Source organism: Watersipora subatra, unplaced genomic scaffold (assembly GCF_963576615.1).
Source record: "Watersipora subatra unplaced genomic scaffold, tzWatSuba1.1 SCAFFOLD_128, whole genome shotgun sequence".
Taxonomy (NCBI): Eukaryota; Metazoa; Bryozoa; class Gymnolaemata; order Cheilostomatida; family Watersiporidae; genus Watersipora; species Watersipora subatra.
The window spans coordinates 105450-132768 of NW_027045347.1; the positions used below are offsets into that span (position 1 = coordinate 105450).

Below are 27319 nucleotides of genomic sequence, written 5' to 3' on the forward strand. Positions count from 1 at the left end.
TTCATCACGATCGAAGACGATCGCTCGAGTTTACATTACGAGAATGCGTATTTTGCGGCGAAAGGCCGAGTCGAGTTTCGTTTAGTTATTTATTTTAGCTTTTAGGTAAACTCGTAACGCCGACATACGAGTTGCGCAATTAAAAGGAAATCTTAACGCGAGTTTCTTGAGCTATTACGCCGCGCAAAATGAAAACGAATCGAAATTATATCCTCTTTAAAATACACGGGTAGCAGCGGCGCATGGCTGGGGAAGATGAGGAGATTGAAGCTAGCCGGATAGCATCAAGTACTAATAATATTCATATTATCCAGTTTCGGCTAAAACCTTTGAATGGAAATGATTTTTTATTTTATATCAAAAGATAGAGCGAATTAAAAGACTTTTAAATGGAAATGATTTTTTATTTTATATCAAAAGATAGAGCGAATTAAAAGACTTTTAAATGGAAATGATTTTTTGTTTTAAATCAAGAGATAGAGCGAATTAAAAGACTTTTAAATGGAAATGATTTTTTATTTTACATCAAAAGATAGAGCGAATTAAAAGACTTTCAAGCGGAAATGATTTTTTATTTTACATCAAGAGATAGAGCGAATTAAAAGACTTTCAAGCGGAAATGATTTTTTATTTTACATCAAGAGATAGAGCGAATTAAAAGACTTTCAAGCGGAAATGATTTTTTATTCTATATCAAGAGATAGAGTGAATTAAAGAAGCTTGAAAATTCTAAATTAGTATAATTTTGATAAAAACTAAAGGTCTACAGCACCCGGTATTCCCAGGCGGTCACCCATCCAAGTACTAACCGGGCTCGACGTTGCTTAGCTTCAGTGATCGGACGAGAACTGGCGTTTTCAACGTGATATGGCCGTAGACATTTAGTAAGCTTCAACAGACGCTAATGAGAAACGTGGCAATAATCAGCGAACGCCCATTGGACAATATAGTCACGGCTTGGTGAGCATTATTATAACTCTGCGTTAATAGCGTGTCTCGAAGAGCGCATCAGTGTCTACGGCCATATCACGTTGAAAACGCCAGTTCTCGTCCGATCACTGAAGCTAAGCAACGTCGAGCCCGGTTAGTACTTGGATGGGTGACCGCCTGGGAATACCGGGTGCTGTAGACTTTTTATTTATTTTTACATCTTGCTATCTTCATCGCGATCTTCGCGCTATCTTCATCTACATGTACATGTACATGTACATGTTCATGTACATGAACATGTACTACGTATGCGTTATATATATATACATATACTATGTACTATGTACTATGTACTACGTACGTGTAGTGTGTAACAGTATATATAACTTTGCTGCTGCATTTCCGCGTCAAAACCCTTCTGGCAAGCGTGATCAATTAAAGCGCGACACTTTTTGTAGTCGAAGGATGTACTCTACTCGTGTATAACGAAAACTGTTGCAGCGTCCGATCTCAACATAAAAATAACATATTCTCACTTTTAATCCGAAGAAATCTCTTTTAACCCTGGAGAGCCCAAATACAGAAAACCATCAGTATATTTTTTTCTTTTGGTTGTAGGCTGTTATTTTAGGCCTACTGATGGTAATCCATTTATTATTTTTCGCATTTTGTTTATTTCGATGAAAATAATTTTTGTAACATATATGTAACATTGGGTCATTATGTCTTGGTTGGTCAGCATTTAAAGCATGTAACAATGGGTTTTACTAGCCTTTATTGAACATATCAATAATCTTTATAGAAAATTTGACTCAGCATGAAATAATGTAACAAATTCTGGTAAAACAATTCTGGTTATGACAGTGTTACAAATGCAAAACAACAGTTCTCAATGGTGATAGTCAAAAAAGCAATTTCGTCCTTCAGTGAAGCACAACTTCACTGCACATTTGGAGCATTGTGTATTAGTGAGATTAATAGAGCAGAGCTTACATCTTCCTCTCTTACTGTCTTTTAGTGGCCAGTGATCATGATTATCATGACTGGTGTCATAGGAAGGCCGGGTTTGCCGTTTTGGAGTTACCACAGTTGAAATACAAGATGCTTCTGAGGGCCGACCCCGTTTACGTTGAGCAGCAACGTGCACTAGACTGTTTGCAAGTGTTGACTGGAAGTGACGCTGAAGAAGAAGATCATCTTTTGGCAGTTTCAATAGTGAATGCTCTCTACGATACATATTCCACGCATTTACCAAAGCAACATTGACGAAGTGCCAAAATATATACATATACCACCGCCTAGATCGCATTTTGTACCTGTACTTGGCCAAGTAAGAATCAAGCAGATCAATTCCCCCCATATTACGGTTATAGTCACCTATAACTGATGGCATGGTAACATCTTTTTGTTGTTTAGTAGTTTTGTCCCAGCGTTTAGCAGAGACAACTGGCTCACAGCCAGTCAGGGTGGAAAGCATAGTGACAGCACGATTATCAAACCAGCGTACAGCACTGATGTTGTGCGTTCTTTCGACTCTTTCATCACTAGCTCCGCGACCTTGTTTTTTAAGTTCTTTTTCAGATTTTAACTCACATTTTCCCATTCTGTTTTGTCTCACTGTCCCGGTGTAAAACATACATTTTTTCTTTAGCTCAACCATCAATGGCAAGCTTGTGAATAAATTGTCGGCATATATTTTGTAATTTCTGCCAGTTTCCAGTGTTGAAGTAAGCATCATCACAACATCCCCTCCTTGCCCAAGTTTGGTCCTTGTACCACTTCCTCCTTGGTAAACATCAAAGTCATAGAGCATTCCAGCTGGATCTGCTCGACCCCAAATTTTGAACCCCCATGGATGAGGCTTGCCTTTGATGTATTGCCGTATGGAGCTAGTTTTTCCCCTGTAAGCACACATCATTTCATCAATGCTGCAGTGCTCGGATGGAGTGAGCTTGAGACAGTTTTCACGCATCTTATGTAACCAAGGCCTCAGCTTCCACAACCTGTCTTTCTTTTTAGTACAATCAGACACAGCCATGTTGTCCACAAAGTGTAGTGTTCGAAGAATTTGCTGAAACCGGTTGCGACTCATTACACTAGCTACCGGATCATATCGAGTGTTAGCTGCCCAATATTGCCGAACTCCATCCATGCGAACTAGGCCCATGTGAAAGTACATGCCTAAGACTTGCTCAATTTCTTTAGACGTAGTATTGATTGAAACTCCATTCTTCTGGACGCTGTACATATTTGTTTGATTCACTATGTTTTCAATCATTTCTTGCGTCACAAACCTTTGAAAGTAACCAAGGGGAGTGTCAGTTTTTTGGCTATCAGGAGCAGCAACTTTGGTTCCAGTAAATTGACTATCAGGAGGTTTGAACTTTCTGTTTACCCATGTAAAAACTGGCGTTTCCATGTTCTCGGTAGACGATTTTGTCAATATTTTAGCAAGCGGTACATTCTCATCATCATCACACTCTGAATCTTCCTAAAAAGCATGATAATGTTTTATTAGTAAAGATATTGCAGTGTGGTAACTATTACAAAGCTTAGCTATAGTGCCTGCCATTTTATTACTGCTTTGTACAAGTTATTGTAAAACAAACTGCAAGAAAATAGATACTAGTGAACTACTAAGCTTCAAACTCACCTCTTCGTTCAGTTCATCTGGTCTAAAGTCTTCATCAATTTCACTGTCATCACCTCCACCATCTTCACTTTCATTACAATCAATACTTTCCAAAATGTCAAGAACTTTGTGATGATCAAAGAGATGCTTTGAGTTGGCCATAGCTGAAAAATAGCATTTGGCAACCCTAGTCAAAATTTTAGCCACTAAAGCCCATTGTTACACTGGCGTAACATGGTATAGGAGTATCATTACAACATGCTCAGCAAAGTTATTATTTTCACAAATTGAAATTTTTAGGTGTATCTACATCAACTGTATACAAAATAATTAATCATTAACAAACTGGTACTCACCTTGTGTACAGTTTTGGGAAAAAAGAAGAAGCTGTTCTATTGTTCAAAAGCCATGCTGGAAGCCATGTTGGTTTTTTCAATAGGATCATGGGAAGTTACTGTCCAATCAGATTGCAGTAAGTTTGTTGATTAACTAGCACATGGCACTTTATGAAAACATAAGCATGAGCTGATGGAAAGCATTGCTAAGTCCTGATTTAAAGGTACAAAGTTCATGTTACATATATGTTACAATGGGCTTTCCAGGGATAAAGGAAGTTTGTTACTTTTTCTCGACATAAAGTGACGCGCTATCGTAGATCTTATTAGTTTACCGGCTATCTAATGTCTACGCGTGTAAAGACAGGTGAGTAGTAAGCGCCGTTCTTTGGCTTGTTCTTCTCATCTACGAGTTCGAACGAAAACAGCCCTACATAGAAAGCTTTTACTTACGCGAACAGGTGTGTTAAAAAGATGTTCACGTCGAACCAAATAAAGCGATGCTTTAGAAATGGTGTAATAGCCTCCAAACGAGTACGCTCGCGTTCGACCGCCGCGCGAGTAGCTTCAACTCCTAACGAAACAATCGTAGTACGTCTACTATATACACGTGTAAATTAGGATTCGTTTGCTCTCTCAACATCTGAAAGAGCGGTTAATCGCGCTGCAACGAAACATTCATGCGTACCATGTAAACTAGGATTCGTTCGCTCTCTCAATATTTGAAAGAGCGGTCAATCGCGCTGCCGGTTATTCGTCCAGCTCGCTCATTAGCTATGAAAAGCTATCGAGTTACTTCGAACGCATAGCTTAAAACTTTGCCTTGCGTAACGAATATTCCCGGCTCAAACGAATCGTTGATATTGTGCAAATTAGGAGTCGTGTGTACTCTCATACTTCGACGGCGTGGTTGTTCGCACTCGATAATATTCGACTCGTTCACTCATTGGCTAAACGCATAGCGTTCAAGATCTCGCCGATTCGTACGAAGGTTGCAGGCTCGTTACCGCCGCTTCACGCGCTTTAGATTATTTCGTCAGCATTTTGAAAACTACGGTAAATATTTTCCTTTTAAATAATTATAATCGCGTGGAAATGACCTTACGCGAATGTAGGCTTTTCGCTAGAGATAATTCCGCAAAGATAAAAACTGATGGAGCAACCTTAGCTACGCGCTGGCCCGCGCTCATCACCGAACTTAGTTGCCGTCGTAACGTAGATTCCACGTTCCGGTTTGTAATTCGTTTCGAAACTTTTTGACACAATTTACCTTTTAGACTTTTACGCATCCGCGAGTACGGTTTTGTTTCATCACGATCGAAGACGATCGCTCGAGTTTACATTACGAGAATGCGTATTTTGCGGCGAAAGGCCGAGTCGAGTTTCGTTTAGTTATTTATTTTAGCTTTTAGGTAAACTCGTAACGCCGACATACGAGTTGCGCAATTAAAAGGAAATCTTAACGCGAGTTTCTTGAGCTATTACGCCGCGCAAAATGAAAACGAATCGAAATTATATCCTCTTTAAAATACACGGGTAGCAGCGGCGCATGGCTGGTGAAGATGAGGAGATTGAAGCTAGCCGGATAGCATCAAGTACTAATAATATTCATATTATCCAGTTTCGGCTAAAACCTTTGAATGGAAATGATTTTTTATTTTATATCAAAAGATAGAGCGAATTAAAAGACTTTTAAATGGAAATGATTTTTTATTTTATATCAAAAGATAGAGCGAATTAAAAGACTTTTAAATGGAAATGATTTTTTATTTTACATCAAGAGATAGAGCGAATTAAAAGACTTTCAAGCGGAAATGATTTTTTATTCTATATCAAGAGATAGAGTGAATTAAAGAAGCTTGAAAATTCTAAATTAGTATAATTTTGATAAAAACTAAAGGTCTACAGCACCCGGTATTCCCAGGCGGTCACCCATCCAAGTACTAACCGGGCTCGACGTTGCTTAGCTTCAGTGATCGGACGAGAACTGGCGTTTTCAATGTGATATGGCCGTAGACATTTAGTAAGCTTCAACAGACGCTAATGAGAAACGTGGCAATAATCAGCGAACGCCCATTGGACAATATAGTCACGGCTTGGTGAGCATTATTATAACTCTGCGTTAATAGCGTGTCTCGAAGAGCGTATCAGTGTCTACGGCCATATCACGTTGAAAACGCCAGTTCTCGTCCGATCACTGAAGCTAAGCAACGTCGAGCCCGGTTAGTACTTGGATGGGTGACCGCCTGGGAATACCGGGTGCTGTAAACTTTTTATTTATTTTTACATCTTGCTATCTTCATCGCGATCTTCGCGCTATCTTCATCTACATGTACATGTACATGTTCATGTACTACGTATGCGTTATATATATATACATATACTATGTACTATGTACTACGTACGTGTAGTGTGTAACAGTATATATAACTTTGCTGCTGCATTTCCGCGTCAAAACCCTTCTGGCAAGCGTGATCAATTAAAGCGCGACACTTTTTGTAGTCGAAGGATGTACTCTACTCGTGTATAACGAAAACTGTTGCAGCGTCCGATCTCAACATAAAAATAACATATTCTCACTTTTAATCCGAAGAAATCTCTTTTAAAGGAAGTTTGTTACTTTTTCTCGACATAAAGTGACGCGCTATCGTAGATCTTATTAGTTTACCGGCTATCTAATGTCTACGCGTGTAAAGACAGGTGAGTAGTAAGCGCCGTTCTTTGGCTTGTTCTTCTCATCTACGAGTTCGAAAGAAAACAGCCCTACATAGAAAGCTTTTACTTACGCGAACAGGTGTGTTAAAAAGATGTTCACGTCGAACCAAATAAAGCGATGCTTTAGAAATGGTGTAATAGCCTCCAAACGAGTACGCTCGCGTTCGACCGCCGCGCGAGTAGCTTCAACTCCTAACGAAACAATCGTAGTACGTCTACTATATACACGTGTAAATTAGGATTCGTTTGCTCTCTCAACATCTGAAAGAGCGGTTAATCGCGCTGCAACGAAACATTCATGCGTACCATGTAAACTAGGATTCGTTCGCTCTCTCAATATTTGAAAGAGCGGTCAATCGCGCTGCCGGTTATTCGTCCAGCTCGCTCATTAGCTATGAAAAGCTATCGAGTTACTTCGAACGCATAGCTTAAAACTTTGCCATTGCGTAACGAATATTCCCGGCTCAAACGAATCGTTGATATTGTGCAAATTAAGAGTCGTGTGTACTCTCATACTTCGACGGCGTGGTTGTTCGCGCTCGATAATATTCGACTCGTTCACTCATTGGCTAAACGCATAGCGTTCAAGATCTCGCCGATTCGTACGAAGGTTGCAGGCTCGTTACCGCCGCTTCACGCGCTTTAGATTATTTCGTCAGCATTTTGAAAACTACGGTAAATATTTTCCTTTTAAATAATTATAATCGCGTGGAAATGACCTTACGCGAATGTAGGCTTTTCGCTAGAGATAATTCGGCAAAGATAAAAACTGATGGAGCAACCTTAGCTACGCGCTGGCCCGCGCTCATCACCGAACTTAGTTGCCGTCGTAACGTAGATTCCACGTTCCGGTTTGTAATTCGTTTCGAAACTTTTTGACACAATTTACCTTTTAGACTTTTACGCATCCGCGAGTACGGTTTTGTTTCATCACGATCGAAGACGATCGCTCGAGTTTACATTACGAGAATGCGTATTTTGCGGCGAAAGGCCGAGTCGAGTTTCGTTTAGTTATTTATTTTAGCTTTTAGGTAAACTCGTAACGCCGACATACGAGTTGCGCAATTAAAAGGAAATCTTAACGCGAGTTTCTTGAGCTATTACGCCGCGCAAAATGAAAACGAATCGAAATTATATCCTCTTTAAAATACACAGGTAGCAGCGGCGCATGGCTGGTGAAGATGAGGAGATTGAAGCTAGCCGCATAGCATCAAGTACTAATAATATTCATATTATCCAGTTTCGGCTAAAACCTTTGAATGGAAATGATTTTTTATTTTATATCAAAAGATAGAGCGAATTAAAAGACTTTTAAATGGAAATGATTTTTTATTTTATATCAAAAGATAGAGCGAATTAAAAGACTTTTAAATGGAAATGATTTTTTATTTTACATCAAGAGATAGAGCGAATTAAAAGACTTTCAAGCGGAAATGATTTTTTATTCTATATCAAGAGATAGAGTGAATTAAAGAAGCTTGAAAATTCTAAATTAGTATAATTTTGATAAAAACTAAAGGTCTACAGCACCCGGTATTCCCAGGCGGTCACCCATCCAAGTACTAACCGGGCTCGACGTTGCTTAGCTTCAGTGATCGGACGAGAACTGGCGTTTTCAACGTGATATGGCCGTAGACATTTAGTAAGCTTCAACAGACGCTAATGAGAAACGTGGCAATAATCAGCGAACGCCCATTGGACAATATAGTCACGGCTTGGTGAGCATTATTATAACTCTGCGTTAATAGCGTGTCTCGAAGAGCGCATCAGTGTCTACGGCCATATCACGTTGAAAACGCCAGTTCTCGTCCGATCACTGAAGCTAAGCAACGTCGAGCCCGGTTAGTACTTGGATGGGTGACCGCCTGGGAATACCGGGTGCTGTAGACTTTTTATTTATTTTTACATCTTGCTATCTTCATCGCGATCTTCGCGCTATATTCATCTACATGTACATGTACATGTACATGTTCATGTACTACGTATGCGTTATATATATACATATACTATGTACTATGTACTATGTACTACGTACGTGTAGTGTGTAACAGTATATATAACTTTGCTGCTGCATTTCCGCGTCAAAACCCTTCTGGCAAGCGTGATCAATTAAAGCGCGACACTTTTTGTAGTCGAAGGATGTACTCTACTCGTGTATAACGAAAACTGTTGCAGCGTCCGATCTCAACATAAAAATAACATATTCTCACTTTTAATCCGAAGAAATCTCTTTTAAAGGAAGTTTGTTACTTTTTCTCGACATAAAGTGACGCGCTATCGTAGATCTTATTAGTTTACCGGCTATCTAATGTCTACGCGTGTAAAGACAGGTGAGTAGAAAGCGCCGTTCTTTGGCTTGTTCTTCTCATCTACGAGTTCGAAAGAAAACAGCCCTACATAGAAAGCTTTTACTTACGCGAACAGGTGTGTTAAAAAGATGTTCACGTCGAACCAAATAAAGCGATGCTTTAGAAATGGTGTAATAGCCTCCAAACGAGTACGCTCGCGTTCGACCGCCGCGCGAGTAGCTTCAACTCCTAACGAAACAATCGTAGTACGTCTACTATATACACGTGTAAATTAGGATTCGTTTGCTCTCTCAACATCTGAAAGAGCGGTTAATCGCGCTGCAACGAAACATTCATGCGTACCATGTAAATTAGGATTCGTTCGCTCTCTCAATATTTGAAAGAGCGGTCAATCGCGCTGCCGGTTATTCGTCCAGCTCGCTCATTAGCTATGAAAAGCTATCGAGTTACTTCGAACGTATAGCTTAAAACTTTGCCATTGCGTAACGAATATTCCCGGCTCAAACGAATCTTTGATATTGTGCAAATTAGGAGTCGTGTGTACTCTCATACTTCGATGGCGTGGTTGTTCGCGCTCGATAATATTCGACTCGTTCACTCATTGGCTAAACGCATAGCGTTCAAGATCTCGCCGATTCGTACGAAGGTTGCAGGCTCGTTACCGCCGCTTCACGCGCTTTAGATTATTTCGTCAGCATTTTGAAAACTACGGTAAATATTTTCCTTTTAAATAATTATAATTGCGTGGAAATGACCTTACGCGAAAGTAGGCTTTTCGCTAGAGATAGTTCCGCAAAGATAAAAACTGATGGAGCAACCTTAGCTACGCGCTGGCCCGCGCTCATCACCGAACTTAGTTGCCGTCGTAACGTAGATTCCACGTTCCGGTTTGTAAATCGTTTCGAAACTTTTTGACACAATTTACCTTTTAGACTTTTACGCATCCGCGAGTACGGTTTTGTTTCATCACGATCGAAGACGATCGCTCGAGTTTACATTACGAGAATGCGTATTTTGCGGCGAAAGGCCGAGTCGAGTTTCGTTTAGTTATTTATTTTAGCTTTTAGGTAAACTCGTAACGCCGACATACGAGTTGCGCAATTAAAAGGAAATCTTAACGCGAGTTTCTTGAGCTATTACGCCGCGCAAAATGAAAACGAATCGAAATTATATCCTCTTTAAAATACACGGGTAGCAGCGGCGCATGGCTGGTGAAGATGAGGAGATTGAAGCTAGCCGGATAGCATCAAGTACTAATAATAATCATATTATCCAGTTTCGGCTAAAACCTTTGAATGGAAATGATTTTTTATTTTATATCAAAAGATAGAGCGAATTAAAAGACTTTTAAATGGAAATGATTTTTTATTTTATATCAAAAGATAGAGCGAATTAAAAGACTTTTAAATGGAAATGATTTTTTGTTTTAAATCAAGAGATAGAGCGAATTAAAAGACTTTTAAATGGAAATGATTTTTTATTTTACATCAAGAGATAGAGCGTATTAAAAGACTTTCAAGCGGAAATGATTTTTTATTTTACATCAAGAGATAGAGCGAATTAAAAGACTTTCAAGCGGAAATGATTTTTTATTCTATATCAAGAGATAGAGTGAATTAAAGAAGCTTGAAAATTCTAAATTAGTATAATTTTGATAAAAACTAAAGGTCTACAGCACCCGGTATTCCCAGGCGGTCACCCATCCAAGTACTAACCGGGCTCGACGTTGCTTAGCTTCAGTGATCGGACGAGAACTGGCGTTTTCAACGTGATATGGCCGTAGACATTTAGTAAGCTTCAACAGACGCTAATGAGAAACGTGGCAATAATCAGCGAACGCCCATTGGACAATATAGTCACGGCTTGGTGAGCATTATTATAACTCTGCGTTAATAGCGTGTCTCGAAGAGCGCATCAGTGTCTACGGCCATATCACGTTGAAAACGCCAGTTCTCGTCCGATCACTGAAGCTAAGCAACGTCGAGCCCGGTTAGTACTTGGATGGGTGACCGCCTGGGAATACCGGGTGCTGTAGACTTTTTATTTATTTTTACATCTTGCTATCTTCATCGCGATCTTCGCGCTATCTTCATCTACATGTACATGTACATGTACATGTTCGTGTACATGAACATGTACTACGTATGCGTTATATATATATACATATACTATGTACTATGTACTATGTACTACGTACGTGTAGTGTGTAACAGTATATATAACTTTGCTGCTGCATTTCCGCGTCAAAACCCTTCTGGCAAGCGTGATCAATTAAAGCGCGACACTTTTTGTAGTCGAAGGATGTACTCTACTCGTGTATAACGAAAACTGTTGCAGCGTCCGATCTCAACATAAAAATAACATATTCTCACTTTTAATCCGAAGAAATCTCTTTTAAAGGAAGTTTGTTACTTTTTCTCGACATAAAGTGACGCGCTATCGTAGATCTTATTAGTTTACCGGCTATCTAATGTCTACGCGTGTAAAGACAGGTGAGTAGAAAGCGCCGTTCTTTGGCTTGTTCTTCTCATCTACGAGTTCGAAAGAAAACAGCCCTACATAGAAAGCTTTTACTTACGCGAACAGGTGTGTTAAAAAGATGTTCACGTCGAACCAAATAAAGCGATGCTTTAGAAATGGTGTAATAGCCTCCAAACGAGTACGCTCGCGTTCGACCGCCGCGCGAGTAGCTTCAACTCCTAACGAAACAATCGTAGTACGTCTACTATATACATGTGTAAATTAGGATTCGTTTGCTCTCTCAACATCTGAAAGAGCGGTTAATCGCGCTGCAACGAAACATTCATGCGTACCATGTAAATTAGGATTCGTTCGCTCTCTCAATATTTGAAAGAGCGGTCAATCGCGCTGCCGGTTATTCGTCCAGCTTGCTCATTAGCTATGAAAAGCTATCGAGTTACTTCGAACGTATAGCTTAAAACTTTGCCATTGCGTAACGAATATTCCCGGCTCAAACGAATCGTTGATATTGTGCAAATTAGGAGTCGTGTGTACTCTCATACTTCGATGGCGTGGTTGTTCGCGCTCGATAATATTCGACTCGTTCACTCATTGGCTAAACGCATAGCGTTCAAGATCTCGCCGATTCGTACGAAGGTTGCAGGCTCGTTACCGCCGCTTCACGCGCTTTAGATTATTTCGTCAGCATTTTGAAAACTACGGTAAATATTTTCCTTTTAAATAATTATAATTGCGTGGAAATGACCTTACGCGAAAGTAGGCTTTTCGCTAGAGATAGTTCCGCAAAGATAAAAACTGATGGAGCAACCTTAGCTACGCGCTGGCCCGCGCTCATCACCGAACTTAGTTGCCGTCGTAACGTAGATTCCACGTTCCGGTTTGTAAATCGTTTCGAAACTTTTTGACACAATTTACCTTTTAGACTTTTACGCATCCGCGAGTACGGTTTTGTTTCATCACGATCGAAGACGATCGCTCGAGTTTACATTACGAGAATGCGTATTTTGCGGCGAAAGGCCGAGTCGAGTTTCGTTTAGTTATTTATTTTAGCTTTTAGGTAAACTCGTAACGCCGACATACGAGTTGCGCAATTAAAAGAAAATCTTAACGCGAGTTTCTTGAGCTATTACGCCGCGCAAAATGAAAACGAATCGAAATTATATCCTCTTTAAAATGCACGGGTAGCAGCGGCGCATGGCTGGTGAAGATGAGGAGATTGAAGCTAGCCGGATAGCATCAAGTACTAATAATATTCATATTATCCAGTTTCGGCTAAAACCTTTGAATGGAAATGATTTTTTATTTTATATCAAAAGATAGAGCGAATTAAAAGACTTTTAAATGGAAATGATTTTTTATTTTATATCAAAAGATAGAGCGAATTAAAAGACTTTTAAATGGAAATGATTTTTTATTTTATATCAAAAGATAGAGCGAATTAAAAGACTTTTAAATGGAAATGATTTTTTGTTTTAAATCAAGAGATAGAGCGAATTAAAAGACTTTTAAATGGAAATGATTTTTTATTTTACATCAAGAGATAGAGCGAATTAAAAGACTTTCAAGCGGAAATGATTTTTTATTTTACATCAAGAGATAGAGCGAATTAAAAGACTTTCAAGCGGAAATGATTTTTTATTCTATATCAAGAGATAGAGTGAATTAAAGAAGCTTGAAAATTCTAAATTAGTATAATTTTGATAAAAACTAAAGGTCTACAGCACCCGGTATTCCCAGGCGGTCACCCATCCAAGTACTAACCGGGCTCGACGTTGCTTAGCTTCAGTGATCGGACGAGAACTGGCGTTTTCAACGTGATATGGCCGTAGACATTTAGTAAGCTTCAACAGACGCTAATGAGAAACGTGGCAATAATCAGCGAACGCCCATTGGACAATATAGTCACGGCTTGGTGAGCATTATTATAACTCTGCGTTAATAGCGTGTCTCGAAGAGCGCATCAGTGTCTACGGCCATATCACGTTGAAAACGCCAGTTCTCGTCCGATCACTGAAGCTAAGCAACGTCGAGCCCGGTTAGTACTTGGATGGGTGACCGCCTGGGAATACCGGGTGCTGTAGACTTTTTATTTATTTTTACATCTTGCTATCTTCATCGCGATCTTCGCGCTATCTTCATCTACATGTACATGTACATGTACATGTTCATGTACATGAACATGTACTACGTATGCGTTATATATATATACATATACTATGTACTATGTACTATGTACTATGTACTACGTACGTGTAGTGTGTAACAGTATATATAACTTTGCTGCTGCATTTCCGCGTCAAAACCCTTCTGGCAAGCGTGATCAATTAAAGCGCGACACTTTTTGTAGTCGAAGGATGTACTCTACTCGTGTATAACGAAAACTGTTGCAGCGTCCGATCTCAACATAAAAATAACATATTCTCACTTTTAATCCGAAGAAATCTCTTTTAAAGGAAGTTTGTTACTTTTTCTCGACATAAAGTGACGCGCTATCGTAGATCTTATTAGTTTACCGGCTATCTAATGTCTACGCGTGTAAAGACAGGTGAGTAGAAAGCGCCGTTCTTTGGCTTGTTCTTCTCATCTACGAGTTCGAAAGAAAACAGCCCTACATAGAAAGCTTTTACTTACGCGAACAGGTGTGTTAAAAAGATGTTCACGTCGAACCAAATAAAGCGATGCTTTAGAAATGGTGTAATAGCCTCCAAACGAGTACGCTCGCGTTCGACCGCCGCGCGAGTAGCTTCAACTCCTAACGAAACAATCGTAGTACGTCTACTATATACACGTGTAAATTAGGATTCGTTTGCTCTCTCAACATCTGAAAGAGCGGTTAATCGCGCTGCAACGAAACATTCATGCGTACCATGTAAATTAGGATTCGTTCGCTCTCTCAATATTTGAAAGAGCGGTCAATCGCGCTGCCGGTTATTCGTCCAGCTCGCTCATTAGCTATGAAAAGCTATCGAGTTACTTCGAACGTATAGCTTAAAACTTTGCCATTGCGTAACGAATATTCCCGGCTCAAACGAATCGTTGATATTGTGCAAATTAGGAGTCGTGTGTACTCTCATACTTCGATGGCGTGGTTGTTCGCGCTCGATAATATTCGACTCGTTCACTCATTGGCTAAACGCATAGCGTTCAAGATCTCGCCGATTCGTACGAAGGTTGCAGGCTCGTTACCGCCGCTTCACGCGCTTTAGATTATTTCGTCAGCATTTTGAAAACTACGGTAAATATTTTCCTTTTAAATAATTATAATTGCGTGGAAATGACCTTACGCGAAAGTAGGCTTTTCGCTAGAGATAGTTCCGCAAAGATAAAAACTGATGGAGCAACCTTAGCTACGCGCTGGCCCGCGCTCATCACCGAACTTAGTTGCCGTCGTAACGTAGATTCCACGTTCCGGTTTGTAAATCGTTTCGAAACTTTTTGACACAATTTACCTTTTAGACTTTTACGCATCCGCGAGTACGGTTTTGTTTCATCACGATCGAAGACGATCGCTCGAGTTTACATTACGAGAATGCGTATTTTGCGGCGAAAGGCCGAGTCGAGTTTCGTTTAGTTATTTATTTTAGCTTTTAGGTAAACTCGTAACGCCGACATACGAGTTGCGCAATTAAAAGAAAATCTTAACGCGAGTTTCTTGAGCTATTACGCCGCGCAAAATGAAAACGAATCGAAATTATATCCTCTTTAAAATGCACGGGTAGCAGCGGCGCATGGCTGGTGAAGATGAGGAGATTGAAGCTAGCCGGATAGCATCAAGTACTAATAATATTCATATTATCCAGTTTCGGCTAAAACCTTTGAATGGAAATGATTTTTTATTTTATATCAAAAGATAGAGCGAATTAAAAGACTTTTAAATGGAAATGATTTTTTATTTTATATCAAAAGATAGAGCGAATTAAAAGACTTTTAAATGGAAATGATTTTTTATTTTATATCAAAAGATAGAGCGAATTAAAAGACTTTTAAATGGAAATGATTTTTTGTTTTAAATCAAGAGATAGAGCGAATTAAAAGACTTTTAAATGGAAATGATTTTTTATTTTACATCAAGAGATAGAGCGAATTAAAAGACTTTCAAGCGGAAATGATTTTTTATTTTACATCAAGAGATAGAGCGAATTAAAAGACTTTCAAGCGGAAATGATTTTTTATTCTATATCAAGAGATAGAGTGAATTAAAGAAGCTTGAAAATTCTAAATTAGTATAATTTTGATAAAAACTAAAGGTCTACAGCACCCGGTATTCCCAGGCGGTCACCCATCCAAGTACTAACCGGGCTCGACGTTGCTTAGCTTCAGTGATCGGACGAGAACTGGCGTTTTCAACGTGATATGGCCGTAGACATTTAGTAAGCTTCAACAGACGCTAATGAGAAACGTGGCAATAATCAGCGAACGCCCATTGGACAATATAGTCACGGCTTGGTGAGCATTATTATAACTCTGCGTTAATAGCGTGTCTCGAAGAGCGCATCAGTGTCTACGGCCATATCACGTTGAAAATGCCAGTTCTCGTCCGATCACTGAAGCTAAGCAACGTCGAGCCCGGTTAGTACTTGGATGGGTGACCGCCTGGGAATACCGGGTGCTGTAGACTTTTTATTTATTTTTACATCTTGCTATCTTCATCGCGATCTTCGCGCTATCTTCATCTACATGTACATGTACATGTACATGTTCATGTACATGAACATGTACTACGTATGCGTTATATATATATACATATACTATGTACTATGTACTATGTACTATGTACTACGTACGTGTAGTGTGTAACAGTATATATAACTTTGCTGCTGCATTTCCGCGTCAAAACCCTTCTGGCAAGCGTGATCAATTAAAGCGCGACACTTTTTGTAGTCGAAGGATGTACTCTACTCGTGTATAACGAAAACTGTTGCAGCGTCCGATCTCAACATAAAAATAACATATTCTCACTTTTAATCCGAAGAAATCTCTTTTAAAGGAAGTTTGTTACTTTTTCTCGACATAAAGTGACGCGCTATCGTAGATCTTATTAGTTTACCGGCTATCTAATGTCTACGCGTGTAAAGACAGGTGAGTAGAAAGCGCCGTTCTTTGGCTTGTTCTTCTCATCTACGAGTTCGAAAGAAAACAGCCCTACATAGAAAGCTTTTACTTACGCGAACAGGTGTGTTAAAAAGATGTTCACGTCGAACCAAATAAAGCGATGCTTTAGAAATGGTGTAATAGCCTCCAAACGAGTACGCTCGCGTTCGACCGCCGCGCGAGTAGCTTCAACTCCTAACGAAACAATCGTAGTACGTCTACTATATACACGTGTAAATTAGGATTCGTTTGCTCTCTCAACATCTGAAAGAGCGGTTAATCGCGCTGCAACGAAACATTCATGCGTACCATGTAAATTAGGATTCGTTCGCTCTCTCAATATTTGAAAGAGCGGTCAATCGCGCTGCCGGTTATTCGTCCAGCTCGCTCATTAGCTATGAAAAGCTATCGAGTTACTTCGAACGTATAGCTTAAAACTTTGCCATTGCGTAACGAATATTCCCGGCTCAAACGAATCGTTGATATTGTGCAAATTAGGAGTCGTGTGTACTCTCATACTTCGATGGCGTGGTTGTTCGCGCTCGATAATATTCGACTCGTTCACTCATTGGCTAAACGCATAGCGTTCAAGATCTCGCCGATTCGTACGAAGGTTGCAGGCTCGTTACCGCCGCTTCACGCGCTTTAGATTATTTCGTCAGCATTTTGAAAACTACGGTAAATATTTTCCTTTTAAATAATTATAATTGCGTGGAAATGACCTTACGCGAAAGTAGGCTTTTCGCTAGAGATAGTTCCGCAAAGATAAAAACTGATGGAGCAACCTTAGCTACGCGCTGGCCCGCGCTCATCACCGAACTTAGTTGCCGTCGTAACGTAGATTCCACGTTCCGGTTTGTAAATCGTTTCGAAACTTTTTGACACAATTTACCTTTTAGACTTTTACGCATCCGCGAGTACGGTTTTGTTTCATCACGATCGAAGACGATCGCTCGAGTTTACATTACGAGAATGCGTATTTTGCGGCGAAAGGCCGAGTCGAGTTTCGTTTAGTTATTTATTTTAGCTTTTAGGTAAACTCGTAACGCCGACATACGAGTTGCGCAATTAAAAGAAAATCTTAACGCGAGTTTCTTGAGCTATTACGCCGCGCAAAATGAAAACGAATCGAAATTATATCCTCTTTAAAATGCACGGGTAGCAGCGGCGCATGGCTGGTGAAGATGAGGAGATTGAAGCTAGCCGGATAGCATCAAGTACTAATAATATTCATATTATCCAGTTTCGGCTAAAACCTTTGAATGGAAATGATTTTTTATTTTATATCAAAAGATAGAGCGAATTAAAAGACTTTTAAATGGAAATGATTTTTTATTTTATATCAAAAGATAGAGCGAATTAAAAGACTTTTAAATGGAAATGATTTTTTGTTTTAAATCAAGAGATAGAGCGAATTAAAAGACTTTTAAATGGAAATGATTTTTTATTTTACATCAAGAGATAGAGCGAATTAAAAGACTTTCAAGCGGAAATGATTTTTTATTTTACATCAAGAGATAGAGCGAATTAAAAGACTTTCAAGCGGAAATGATTTTTTATTCTATATCAAGAGATAGAGTGAATTAAAGAAGCTTGAAAATTCTAAATTAGTATAATTTTGATAAAAACTAAAGGTCTACAGCACCCGGTATTCCCAGGCGGTCACCCATCCAAGTACTAACCGGGCTCGACGTTGCTTAGCTTCAGTGATCGGACGAGAACTGGCGTTTTCAACGTGATATGGCCGTAGACATTTAGTAAGCTTCAACAGACGCTAATGAGAAACGTGGCAATAATCAGCGAACGCCCATTGGACAATATAGTCACGGCTTGGTGAGCATTATTATAACTCTGCGTTAATAGCGTGTCTCGAAGAGCGCATCAGTGTCTACGGCCATATCACGTTGAAAACGCCAGTTCTCGTCCGATCACTGAAGCTAAGCAACGTCGAGCCCGGTTAGTACTTGGATGGGTGACCGCCTGGGAATACCGGGTGCTGTAGACTTTTTATTTATTTTTACATCTTGCTATCTTCATCGCGATCTTCGCGCTATCTTCATCTACATGTACATGTACATGTACATGTTCATGTACATGAACATGTACTACGTATGCGTTATATATATACATATACTATGTACTATGTACTATGTACTATGTACTACGTACGTGTAGTGTGTAACAGTATATATAACTTTGCTGCTGCATTTCCGCGTCAAAACCCTTCTGGCAAGCGTGATCAATTAAAGCGCGACACTTTTTGTAGTCGAAGGATGTACTCTACTCGTGTATAACGAAAACTGTTGCAGCGTCCGATCTCAACATAAAAATAACATATTCTCACTTTTAATCCGAAGAAATCTCTTTTAAAGGAAGTTTGTTACTTTTTCTCGACATAAAGTGACGCGCTATCGTAGATCTTATTAGTTTACCGGCTATCTAATGTCTACGCGTGTAAAGACAGGTGAGTAGAAAGCGCCGTTCTTTGGCTTGTTCTTCTCATCTACGAGTTCGAAAGAAAACAGCCCTACATAGAAAGCTTTTACTTCCACGAACAGGTGTGTTAAAAAGATGTTCACGTCGAACCAAATAAAGCGATGCTTTAGAAATGGTGTAATAGCCTCCAAACGAGTACGCTCGCGTTCGACCGCCGCGCGAGTAGCTTCAACTCCTAACGAAACAATCGTAGTACGTCTACTATATACACGTGTAAATTAGGATTCGTTTGCTCTCTTAACATCTGAAAGAGCGGTTAATCGCGCTGCAACGAAACATTCATGCGTACCATGTAAACTAGGATTCGTTCGCTCTCTCAATATTTGAAAGAGCGGTCAATCGCGCTGCCGGTTATTCGTCCAGCTCGCTCATTAGCTATGAAAAGCTATCGAGTTACTTCGAACGCATAGCTTAAAACTTTGCCATTGCGTAACGAATATTCCCGGCTCAAACGAATCGTTGATATTGTGCAAATTAGGAGTCGTGTGTACTCTCATACTTCGACGGCGTGGTTGTTCGCGCTCGATAATATTCGACTCGTTCACTCATTGGCTAAACGCATAGCGTTCAGGATCTCGCCGATTCGTACGAAGGTTGCAGGCTCGTTACCGCCGCTTCACGCGCTTTAGATTATTTCGTCAGCATTTTGAAAACTACGGTAAATATTTTCCTTTTAAATAATTATAATCGCGTGGAAATGACCTTACGCGAAAGTAGGCTTTTCGCTAGAGATAATTCCGCAAAGATAAAAACTGATGGAGCAACCTTAGCTACGCGCTGGCCCGCGCTCATCACCGAACTTAGTTGCCGTCGTAACGTAGATTCCACGTTCCGGTTTGTAATTCGTTTCGAAACTTTTTGACACAATTTACCTTTTAGACTTTTACGCATCCGCGAGTACGGTTTTGTTTCATCACGATCGAAGACGATCGCTCGAGTTTACATTACGAGAATGCGTATTTTGCGGCGAAAGGCCGAGTCGAGTTTCGTTTAGTTATTTATTTTAGCTTTTAGGTAAACTCGTAACGCCGACATACGAGTTGCGCAATTAAAAGGAAATCTTAACGCGAGTTTCTTGAGCTATTACGCCGCGCAAAATGAAAACGAATCGAAATTATATCCTCTTTAAAATACACGGGTAGCAGCGGCGCATGGCTGGTGAAGATGAGGAGATTGAAGCTAGCCGGATAGCATCAAGTACTAATAATATTCATATTATCCAGTTTCGGCTAAAACCTTTGAATGGAAATGATTTTTTATTTTATATCAAAAGATAGAGCAAATTAAAAGACTTTTAAATGGAAATGATTTTTTATTTTATATCAAAAGATAGAGCGAATTAAAAGACTTTTAAATGGAAATGATTTTTTATTTTAAATCAAGAGATAGAGCGAATTAAAAGACTTTTAAATGGAAATGATTTTTTATTTTACATCAAGAGATAGAGCGAATTAAAAGACTTTCAAGCGGAAATGATTTTTTATTTTACATCAAGAGATAGAGCGAATTAAAAGACTTTCAAGCGGAAATGATTTTTTATTCTATATCAAGAGATAGAGTGAATTAAAGAAGCTTGAAAATTCTAAATTAGTATAATTTTGATAAAAACTAAAGGTCTACAGCACCCGGTATTCCCAGGCGGTCACCCATCCAAGTACTAACCGGGCTCGACGTTGCTTAGCTTCAGTGATCGGACGAGAACTGGCGTTTTCAACGTGATATGGCCGTAGACATTTAGTAAGCTTCAACAGACGCTAATGAGAAACGTGGCAATAATCAGCGAACGCCCATTGGACAATATAGTCACGGCTTGGTGAGCATTATTATAACTCTGCGTTAATAGCGTGTCTCGAAGAGCGCATCAGTGTCTACGGCCATATCACGTTGAAAACGCCAGTTCTCGTCCGATCACTGAAGCTAAGCAACGTCGAGCCCGGTTAGTACTTGGATGGGTGACCGCCTGGGAATACCGGGTGCTGTAGACTTTTTATTTATTTTTACATCTTGCTATCTTCATCGCGATCTTCGCGCTATCTTCATCTACATGTACATGTACATGTACATGTTCGTGTACATGAACATGTACTACGTATGCGTTATATATATATACATATACTATGTACTATGTACTATGTACTACGTACGTGTAGTGTGTAACAGTATATATAACTTTGCTGCTGCATTTCCGCGTCAAAACCCTTCTGGCAAGCGTGATCAATTAAAGCGCGACACTTTTTGTAGTCGAAGGATGTACTCTACTCGTGTATAACGAAAACTGTTGCAGCGTCCGATCTCAACATAAAAATAACATATTCTCACTTTTAATCCGAAGAAATCTCTTTTAAAGGAAGTTTGTTACTTTTTCTCGACATAAAGTGACGCGCTATCGTAGATCTTATTAGTTTACCGGCTATCTAATGTCTACGCGTGTAAAGACAGGTGAGTAGAAAGCGCCGTTCTTTGGCTTGTTCTTCTCATCTACGAGTTCGAAAGAAAACAGCCCTACATAGAAAGCTTTTACTTACGCGAACAGGTGTGTTAAAAAGATGTTCACGTCGAACCAAATAAAGCGATGCTTTAGAAATGGTGTAATAGCCTCCAAACGAGTACGCTCGCGTTCGACCGCCGCGCGAGTAGCTTCAACTCCTAACGAAACAATCGTAGTACGTCTACTATATACACGTGTAAATTAGGATTCGTTTGCTCTCTTAACATCTGAAAGAGCGGTTAATCGCGCTGCAACGAAACATTCATGCGTACCATGTAAACTAGGATTCGTTCGCTCTCTCAATATTTGAAAGAGCGGTAAATCGCGCTGCCGGTTATTCGTCCAGCTCGCTCATTAGCTATGAAAAGCTATCGAGTTACTTCGAACGCATAGCTTAAAACTTTGCCATTGCGTAACGAATATTCCCGGCTCAAACGAATCGTTGATATTGTGCAAATTAGGAGTCGTATGTACTCTCATACTTCGACGGCGTGGTTGTTCGCGCTCGATAATATTCGACTCGTTCACTCATTGGCTAAACGCATAGCGTTCAAGATCTCGCCGATTCGTACGAAGGTTGCAGGCTCGTTACCGCCGCTTCACGCGCTTTAGATTATTTCGTCAGCATTTTGAAAACTACGGTAAATATTTTCCTTTTAAATAATTATAATCGCGTGGAAATGACCTTACGCGAAAGTAGGCTTTTCGCTAGAGATAGTTCCGCAAAGATAAAAACTGATGGAGCAACCTTAGCTACGCGCTGGCCCGCGCTCATCACCGAACTTAGTTGCCGTCGTAACGTAGATTCCACGTTCCGGTTTGTAAATCGTTTCGAAACTTTTTGACACAATTTACCTTTTAGACTTTTACGCATCCGCGAGTACGGTTTTGTTTCATCACGATCGAAGACGATCGCTCGAGTTTACATTACGAGAATGCGTATTTTGCGGCGAAAGGCCGAGTCGAGTTTCGTTTAGTTATTTATTTTAGCTTTTAGGTAAACTCGTAACGCCGACATACGAGTTGCGCAATTAAAAGGAAATCTTAACGCGAGTTTCTTGAGCTATTACGCCGCGCAAAATGAAAACGAATCGAAATTATATCCTCTTTAAAATGCACGGGTAGCAGCGGCGCATGGCTGGTGAAGATGAGGAGATTGAAGCTAGCCGGATAGCATCAAGTACTAATAATATTCATATTATCCAGTTTCGGCTAAAACCTTTGAATGGAAATGATTTTTTATTTTATATCAAAAGATAGAGCGAATTAAAAGACTTTTAAATGGAAATGATTTTTTATTTTATATCAAAAGATAGAGCGAATTAAAAGACTTTTAAATGGAAATGATTTTTTATTTTATATCAAAAGATAGAGCGAATTAAAAGACTTTTAAATGGAAATGATTTTTTGTTTTAAATCAAGAGATAGAGCGAATTAAAAGACTTTTAAATGGAAATGATTTTTTATTTTACATCAAGAGATAGAGCGAATTAAAAGACTTTCAAGCGGAAATGATTTTTTATTTTACATCAAGAGATAGAGCGAATTAAAAGACTTTCAAGCGGAAATGATTTTTTATTCTATATCAAGAGATAGAGTGAATTAAAGAAGCTTGAAAATTCTAAATTAGTATAATTTTGATAAAAACTAAAGGTCTACAGCACCCGGTATTCCCAGGCGGTCACCCATCCAAGTACTAACCGGGCTCGACGTTGCTTAGCTTCAGTGATCGGACGAGAACTGGCGTTTTCAACGTGATATGGCCGTAGACATTTAGTAAGCTTCAACAGACGCTAATGAGAAACGTGGCAATAATCAGCGAACGCCCATTGGACAATATAGTCACGGCTTGGTGAGCATTATTATAACTCTGCGTTAATAGCGTGTCTCGAAGAGCGCATCAGTGTCTACGGCCATATCACGTTGAAAACGCCAGTTCTCGTCCGATCACTGAAGCTAAGCAACGTCGAGCCCGGTTAGTACTTGGATGGGTGACCGCCTAGGAATACCGGGTGCTGTAGACTTTTTATTTATTTTTACATCTTGCTATCTTCATCGCGATCTTCGCGCTATCTTCATCTACATGTACATGTACATGTTCATGTACATGAACATGTACTACGTATGCGTTATATATATATACATATACTATGTACTATGTACTATGTACTATGTACTACGTACGTGTAGTGTGTAACAGTATATATAACTTTGCTGCTGCATTTCCGCGTCAAAACCCTTCTGGCAAGCGTGATCAATTAAAGCGCGACACTTTTTGTAGTCGAAGGATGTACTCTACTCGTGTATAACGAAAACTGTTGCAGCGTCCGATCTCAACATAAAAATAACATATTCTCACTTTTAATCCGAAGAAATCTCTTTTAAAGGAAGTTTGTTACTTTTTCTCGACATAAAGTGACGCGCTATCGTAGATCTTATTAGTTTACCGGCTATCTAATGTCTACGCGTGTAAAGACAGGTGAGTAGAAAGCGCCATTCTTTGGCTTGTTCTTCTCATCTACGAGTTCGAAAGAAAACAGCCCTACATAGAAAGCTTTTACTTACGCGAACAGGTGTGTTAAAAAGATGTTCACGTCGAACCAAATAAAGCGATGCTTTAGAAATGGTGTAATAGCCTCCAAACGAGTACGCTCGCGTTCGACCGCCGCGCGAGTAGCTTCAACTCCTAACGAAACAATCGTAGTACGTCTACTATATACACGTGTAAATTAGGATTCGTTTGCTCTCTCAACATCTGAAAGAGCGGTTAATCGCGCTGCAACGAAACATTCATGCGTACCATGTAAATTAGGATTCGTTCGCTCTCTCAATATTTGAAAGAGCGGTCAATCGCGCTGCCGGTTATTCGTCCAGCTCGCTCATTAGCTATGAAAAGCTATCGAGTTACTTCGAACGTATAGCTTAAAACTTTGCCATTGCGTAACGAATATTCCCGGCTCAAACGAATCGTTGATATTGTGCAAATTAGGAGTCGTGTGTACTCTCATACTTCGATGGCGTGGTTGTTCGCGCTCGATAATATTCGACTCGTTCACTCATTGGCTAAACGCATAGCGCTCAAGATCTCGCCGATTCGTACGAAGGTTGCAGGCTCGTTACCGCCGCTTCACGCGCTTTAGATTATTTCGTCAGCATTTTGAAAACTACGGTAAATATTTTCCTTTTAAATAATTATAATTGCGTGGAAATGACCTTACGCGAAAGTAGGCTTTTCGCTAGAGATAGTTCCGCAAAGATAAAAACTGATGGAGCAACCTTAGCTACGCGCTGGCCCGCGCTCATCACCGAACTTAGTTGCCGTCGTAACGTAGATTCCACGTTCCGGTTTGTAAATCGTTTCGAAACTTTTTGACACAATTTACCTTTTAGACTTTTACGCATCCGCGAGTACGGTTTTGTTTCATCACGATCGAAGACGATCGCTCGAGTTTACATTACGAGAATGCGTATTTTGCGGCGAAAGGCCGAGTCGAGTTTCGTTTAGTTATTTATTTTAGCTTTTAGGTAAACTCGTAACGCCGACATACGAGTTGCGCAATTAAAAGGAAATCTTAACGCGAGTTTCTTGAGCTATTACGCCGCGCAAAATGAAAACGAACCGAAATTATATCCTCTTTAAAATGCACGGGTAGCAGCGGCGCATGGCTGGTGAAGATGAGGAGATTGAAGCTAGCCGGATAGCATCAAGTACTAATAATATTCATATTATCCAGTTTCGGCTAAAACCTTTGAATGGAAATGATTTTTTATTTTATATCAAAAGATAGAGCGAATTAAAAGACTTTTAAATGGAAATGATTTTTTATTTTATATCAAAAGATAGAGCGAATTAAAAGACTTTTAAATGGAAATGATTTTTTATTTTATATCAAAAGATAGAGCGAATTAAAAGACTTTTAAATGGAAATGATTTTTTGTTTTAAATCAAGAGATAGAGCGAATTAAAAGACTTTTAAATGGAAATGATTTTTTATTTTACATCAAGAGATAGAGCGAATTAAAAGACTTTCAAGCGGAAATGATTTTTTATTTTACATCAAGAGATAGAGCGAATTAAAAGACTTTCAAGCGGAAATGATTTTTTATTCTATATCAAGAGATAGAGTGAATTAAAGAAGCTTGAAAATTCTAAATTAGTATAATTTTGATAAAAACTAAAGGTCTACAGCACCCGGTATTCCCAGGCGGTCACCCATCCAAGTACTAACCGGGCTCGACGTTGCTTAGCTTCAGTGATCGGACGAGAACTGGCGTTTTCAACGTGATATGGCCGTAGACATTTAGTAAGCTTCAACAGACGCTAATGAGAAACGTGGCAATAATCAGCGAACGCCCATTGGACAATATAGTCACGGCTTGGTGAGCATTATTATAACTCTGCGTTAATAGCGTGTCTCGAAGAGCGCATCAGTGTCTACGGCCATATCACGTTGAAAACGCCAGTTCTCGTCCGATCACTGAAGCTAAGCAACGTCGAGCCCGGTTAGTACTTGGATGGGTGACCGCCTGGGAATACCGGGTGCTGTAGACTTTTTATTTATTTTTACATCTTGCTATCTTCATCGCGATCTTCGCGCTATCTTCATCTACATGTACATGTACATGTACATGTTCATGTACATGAACATGTACTACGTATGCGTTATATATATATACATATACTATGTACTATGTACTATGTACTACGTACGTGTAGTGTGTAACAGTATATATAACTTTGCTGCTGCATTTCCGCGTCAAAACCCTTCTGGCAAGCGTGATCAATTAAAGCGCGACACTTTTTGTAGTCGAAGGATGTACTCTACTCGTGTATAACGAAAACTGTTGCAGCGTCCGATCTCAACATAAAAATAACATATTCTCACTTTTAATCCGAAGAAATCTCTTTTAAAGGAAGTTTGTTACTTTTTCTCGACATAAAGTGACGCGCTATCGTAGATCTTATTAGTTTACCGGCTATCTAATGTCTACGCGTGTAAAGACAGGTGAGTAGAAAGCGCCGTTCTTTGGCTTGTTCTTCTCATCTACGAGTTCGAAAGAAAACAGCCCTACATAGAAAGCTTTTACTTACGCGAACAGGTGTGTTAAAAAGATGTTCACGTCGAACCAAATAAAGCGATGCTTTAGAAATGGTGTAATAGCCTCCAAACGAGTACGCTCGCGTTCGACCGCCGCGCGAGTAGCTTCAACTCCTAACGAAACAATCGTAGTACGTCTACTATATACACGTGTAAATTAGGATTCGTTTGCTCTCTCAACATCTGAAAGAGCGGTTAATCGCGCTGCAACGAAACATTCATGCGTACCATGTAAATTAGGATTCGTTCGCTCTCTCAATATTTGAAAGAGCGGTCAATCGCGCTGCCGGTTATTCGTCCAGCTCGCTCATTAGCTATGAAAAGCTATCGAGTTACTTCGAACGTATAGCTTAAAACTTTGCCATTGCGTAACGAATATTCCCGGCTCAAACGAATCGTTGATATTGTGCAAATTAGGAGTCGTGTGTACTCTCATACTTCGATGGCGTGGTTGTTCGCGCTCGATAATATTCGACTCGTTCACTCATTGGCTAAACGCATAGCGTTCAAGATCTCGCCGATTCGTACGAAGGTTTCAGGCTCGTTACCGCCGCTTCACGCGCTTTAGATTATTTCGTCAGCATTTTGAAAACTACGGTAAATATTTTCCTTTTAAATAATTATAATCGCGTGGAAATGACCTTACGCGAAAGTAGGCTTTTCGCTAGAGATAGTTCCGCAAAGATAAAAACTGATGGAGCAACCTTAGCTACGCGCTGGCCCGCGCTCATCACCGAACTTAG

General features: G+C 39.8%; 1 protein-coding gene and 20 non-coding genes across 21 annotated transcripts; 10 read left to right on the forward strand and 11 right to left on the reverse strand.

The window, feature by feature from the left end:
• Positions 1-760: 760 nt before the first annotated feature.
• LOC137410352 (5S ribosomal RNA) lies at positions 761-879 on the reverse strand. Its single transcript, XR_010981157.1, has one exon. It is a non-coding gene; the product is annotated as a 5S ribosomal RNA (ribosomal RNA).
• A 134-nt stretch (positions 880-1013) lies between these two features.
• LOC137410276 (5S ribosomal RNA) lies at positions 1014-1132 on the forward strand. The gene has a single exon (XR_010981085.1). It is a non-coding gene; the product is annotated as a 5S ribosomal RNA (ribosomal RNA).
• A 791-nt stretch (positions 1133-1923) lies between these two features.
• LOC137410206 (piggyBac transposable element-derived protein 2-like) lies at positions 1924-3724 on the reverse strand (the record flags this gene model as incomplete). The annotated part of the gene is made up of 2 exons (XM_068095784.1): positions 3584-3724; positions 1924-3421 (listed from the first exon to the last, which is right to left on the reverse strand). Coding segments are annotated over exons 1-2 (1639 nt in total), but the record flags the coding sequence as incomplete, so codon positions are not given.
• Positions 3725-5796: 2072 nt separating this feature from the next.
• LOC137410322 (5S ribosomal RNA) lies at positions 5797-5915 on the reverse strand. The gene has a single exon (XR_010981129.1). It is a non-coding gene; the product is annotated as a 5S ribosomal RNA (ribosomal RNA).
• Positions 5916-6049: 134 nt separating this feature from the next.
• LOC137410323 (5S ribosomal RNA) lies at positions 6050-6168 on the forward strand. The gene has a single exon (XR_010981130.1). It is a non-coding gene; the product is annotated as a 5S ribosomal RNA (ribosomal RNA).
• A 1962-nt stretch (positions 6169-8130) lies between these two features.
• Positions 8131-8249, reverse strand: LOC137410353 (5S ribosomal RNA). Its single transcript, XR_010981158.1, has one exon. It is a non-coding gene; the product is annotated as a 5S ribosomal RNA (ribosomal RNA).
• Positions 8250-8383: 134 nt separating this feature from the next.
• LOC137410277 (5S ribosomal RNA) lies at positions 8384-8502 on the forward strand. Its single transcript, XR_010981086.1, has one exon. It is a non-coding gene; the product is annotated as a 5S ribosomal RNA (ribosomal RNA).
• A 2085-nt stretch (positions 8503-10587) lies between these two features.
• Positions 10588-10706, reverse strand: LOC137410354 (5S ribosomal RNA). Its single transcript, XR_010981159.1, has one exon. It is a non-coding gene; the product is annotated as a 5S ribosomal RNA (ribosomal RNA).
• A 134-nt stretch (positions 10707-10840) lies between these two features.
• On the forward strand, positions 10841-10959 carry LOC137410278 (5S ribosomal RNA). The gene has a single exon (XR_010981087.1). It is a non-coding gene; the product is annotated as a 5S ribosomal RNA (ribosomal RNA).
• Positions 10960-13114: 2155 nt separating this feature from the next.
• Positions 13115-13233, reverse strand: LOC137410355 (5S ribosomal RNA). The gene has a single exon (XR_010981160.1). It is a non-coding gene; the product is annotated as a 5S ribosomal RNA (ribosomal RNA).
• Positions 13234-13367: 134 nt separating this feature from the next.
• LOC137410279 (5S ribosomal RNA) lies at positions 13368-13486 on the forward strand. Its single transcript, XR_010981088.1, has one exon. It is a non-coding gene; the product is annotated as a 5S ribosomal RNA (ribosomal RNA).
• Positions 13487-15648: 2162 nt separating this feature from the next.
• On the reverse strand, positions 15649-15767 carry LOC137410356 (5S ribosomal RNA). The gene has a single exon (XR_010981161.1). It is a non-coding gene; the product is annotated as a 5S ribosomal RNA (ribosomal RNA).
• A 134-nt stretch (positions 15768-15901) lies between these two features.
• LOC137410311 (5S ribosomal RNA) lies at positions 15902-16020 on the forward strand. The gene has a single exon (XR_010981119.1). It is a non-coding gene; the product is annotated as a 5S ribosomal RNA (ribosomal RNA).
• A 2106-nt stretch (positions 16021-18126) lies between these two features.
• On the reverse strand, positions 18127-18245 carry LOC137410357 (5S ribosomal RNA). Its single transcript, XR_010981162.1, has one exon. It is a non-coding gene; the product is annotated as a 5S ribosomal RNA (ribosomal RNA).
• A 134-nt stretch (positions 18246-18379) lies between these two features.
• Positions 18380-18498, forward strand: LOC137410280 (5S ribosomal RNA). The gene has a single exon (XR_010981089.1). It is a non-coding gene; the product is annotated as a 5S ribosomal RNA (ribosomal RNA).
• A 2104-nt stretch (positions 18499-20602) lies between these two features.
• Positions 20603-20721, reverse strand: LOC137410358 (5S ribosomal RNA). Its single transcript, XR_010981163.1, has one exon. It is a non-coding gene; the product is annotated as a 5S ribosomal RNA (ribosomal RNA).
• A 134-nt stretch (positions 20722-20855) lies between these two features.
• Positions 20856-20974, forward strand: LOC137410281 (5S ribosomal RNA). The gene has a single exon (XR_010981090.1). It is a non-coding gene; the product is annotated as a 5S ribosomal RNA (ribosomal RNA).
• Positions 20975-23129: 2155 nt separating this feature from the next.
• Positions 23130-23248, reverse strand: LOC137410359 (5S ribosomal RNA). Its single transcript, XR_010981164.1, has one exon. It is a non-coding gene; the product is annotated as a 5S ribosomal RNA (ribosomal RNA).
• Positions 23249-23382: 134 nt separating this feature from the next.
• On the forward strand, positions 23383-23501 carry LOC137410312 (5S ribosomal RNA). The gene has a single exon (XR_010981120.1). It is a non-coding gene; the product is annotated as a 5S ribosomal RNA (ribosomal RNA).
• A 2156-nt stretch (positions 23502-25657) lies between these two features.
• Positions 25658-25776, reverse strand: LOC137410360 (5S ribosomal RNA). The gene has a single exon (XR_010981165.1). It is a non-coding gene; the product is annotated as a 5S ribosomal RNA (ribosomal RNA).
• A 134-nt stretch (positions 25777-25910) lies between these two features.
• Positions 25911-26029, forward strand: LOC137410282 (5S ribosomal RNA). Its single transcript, XR_010981091.1, has one exon. It is a non-coding gene; the product is annotated as a 5S ribosomal RNA (ribosomal RNA).
• Positions 26030-27319: the final 1290 nt, after the last annotated feature.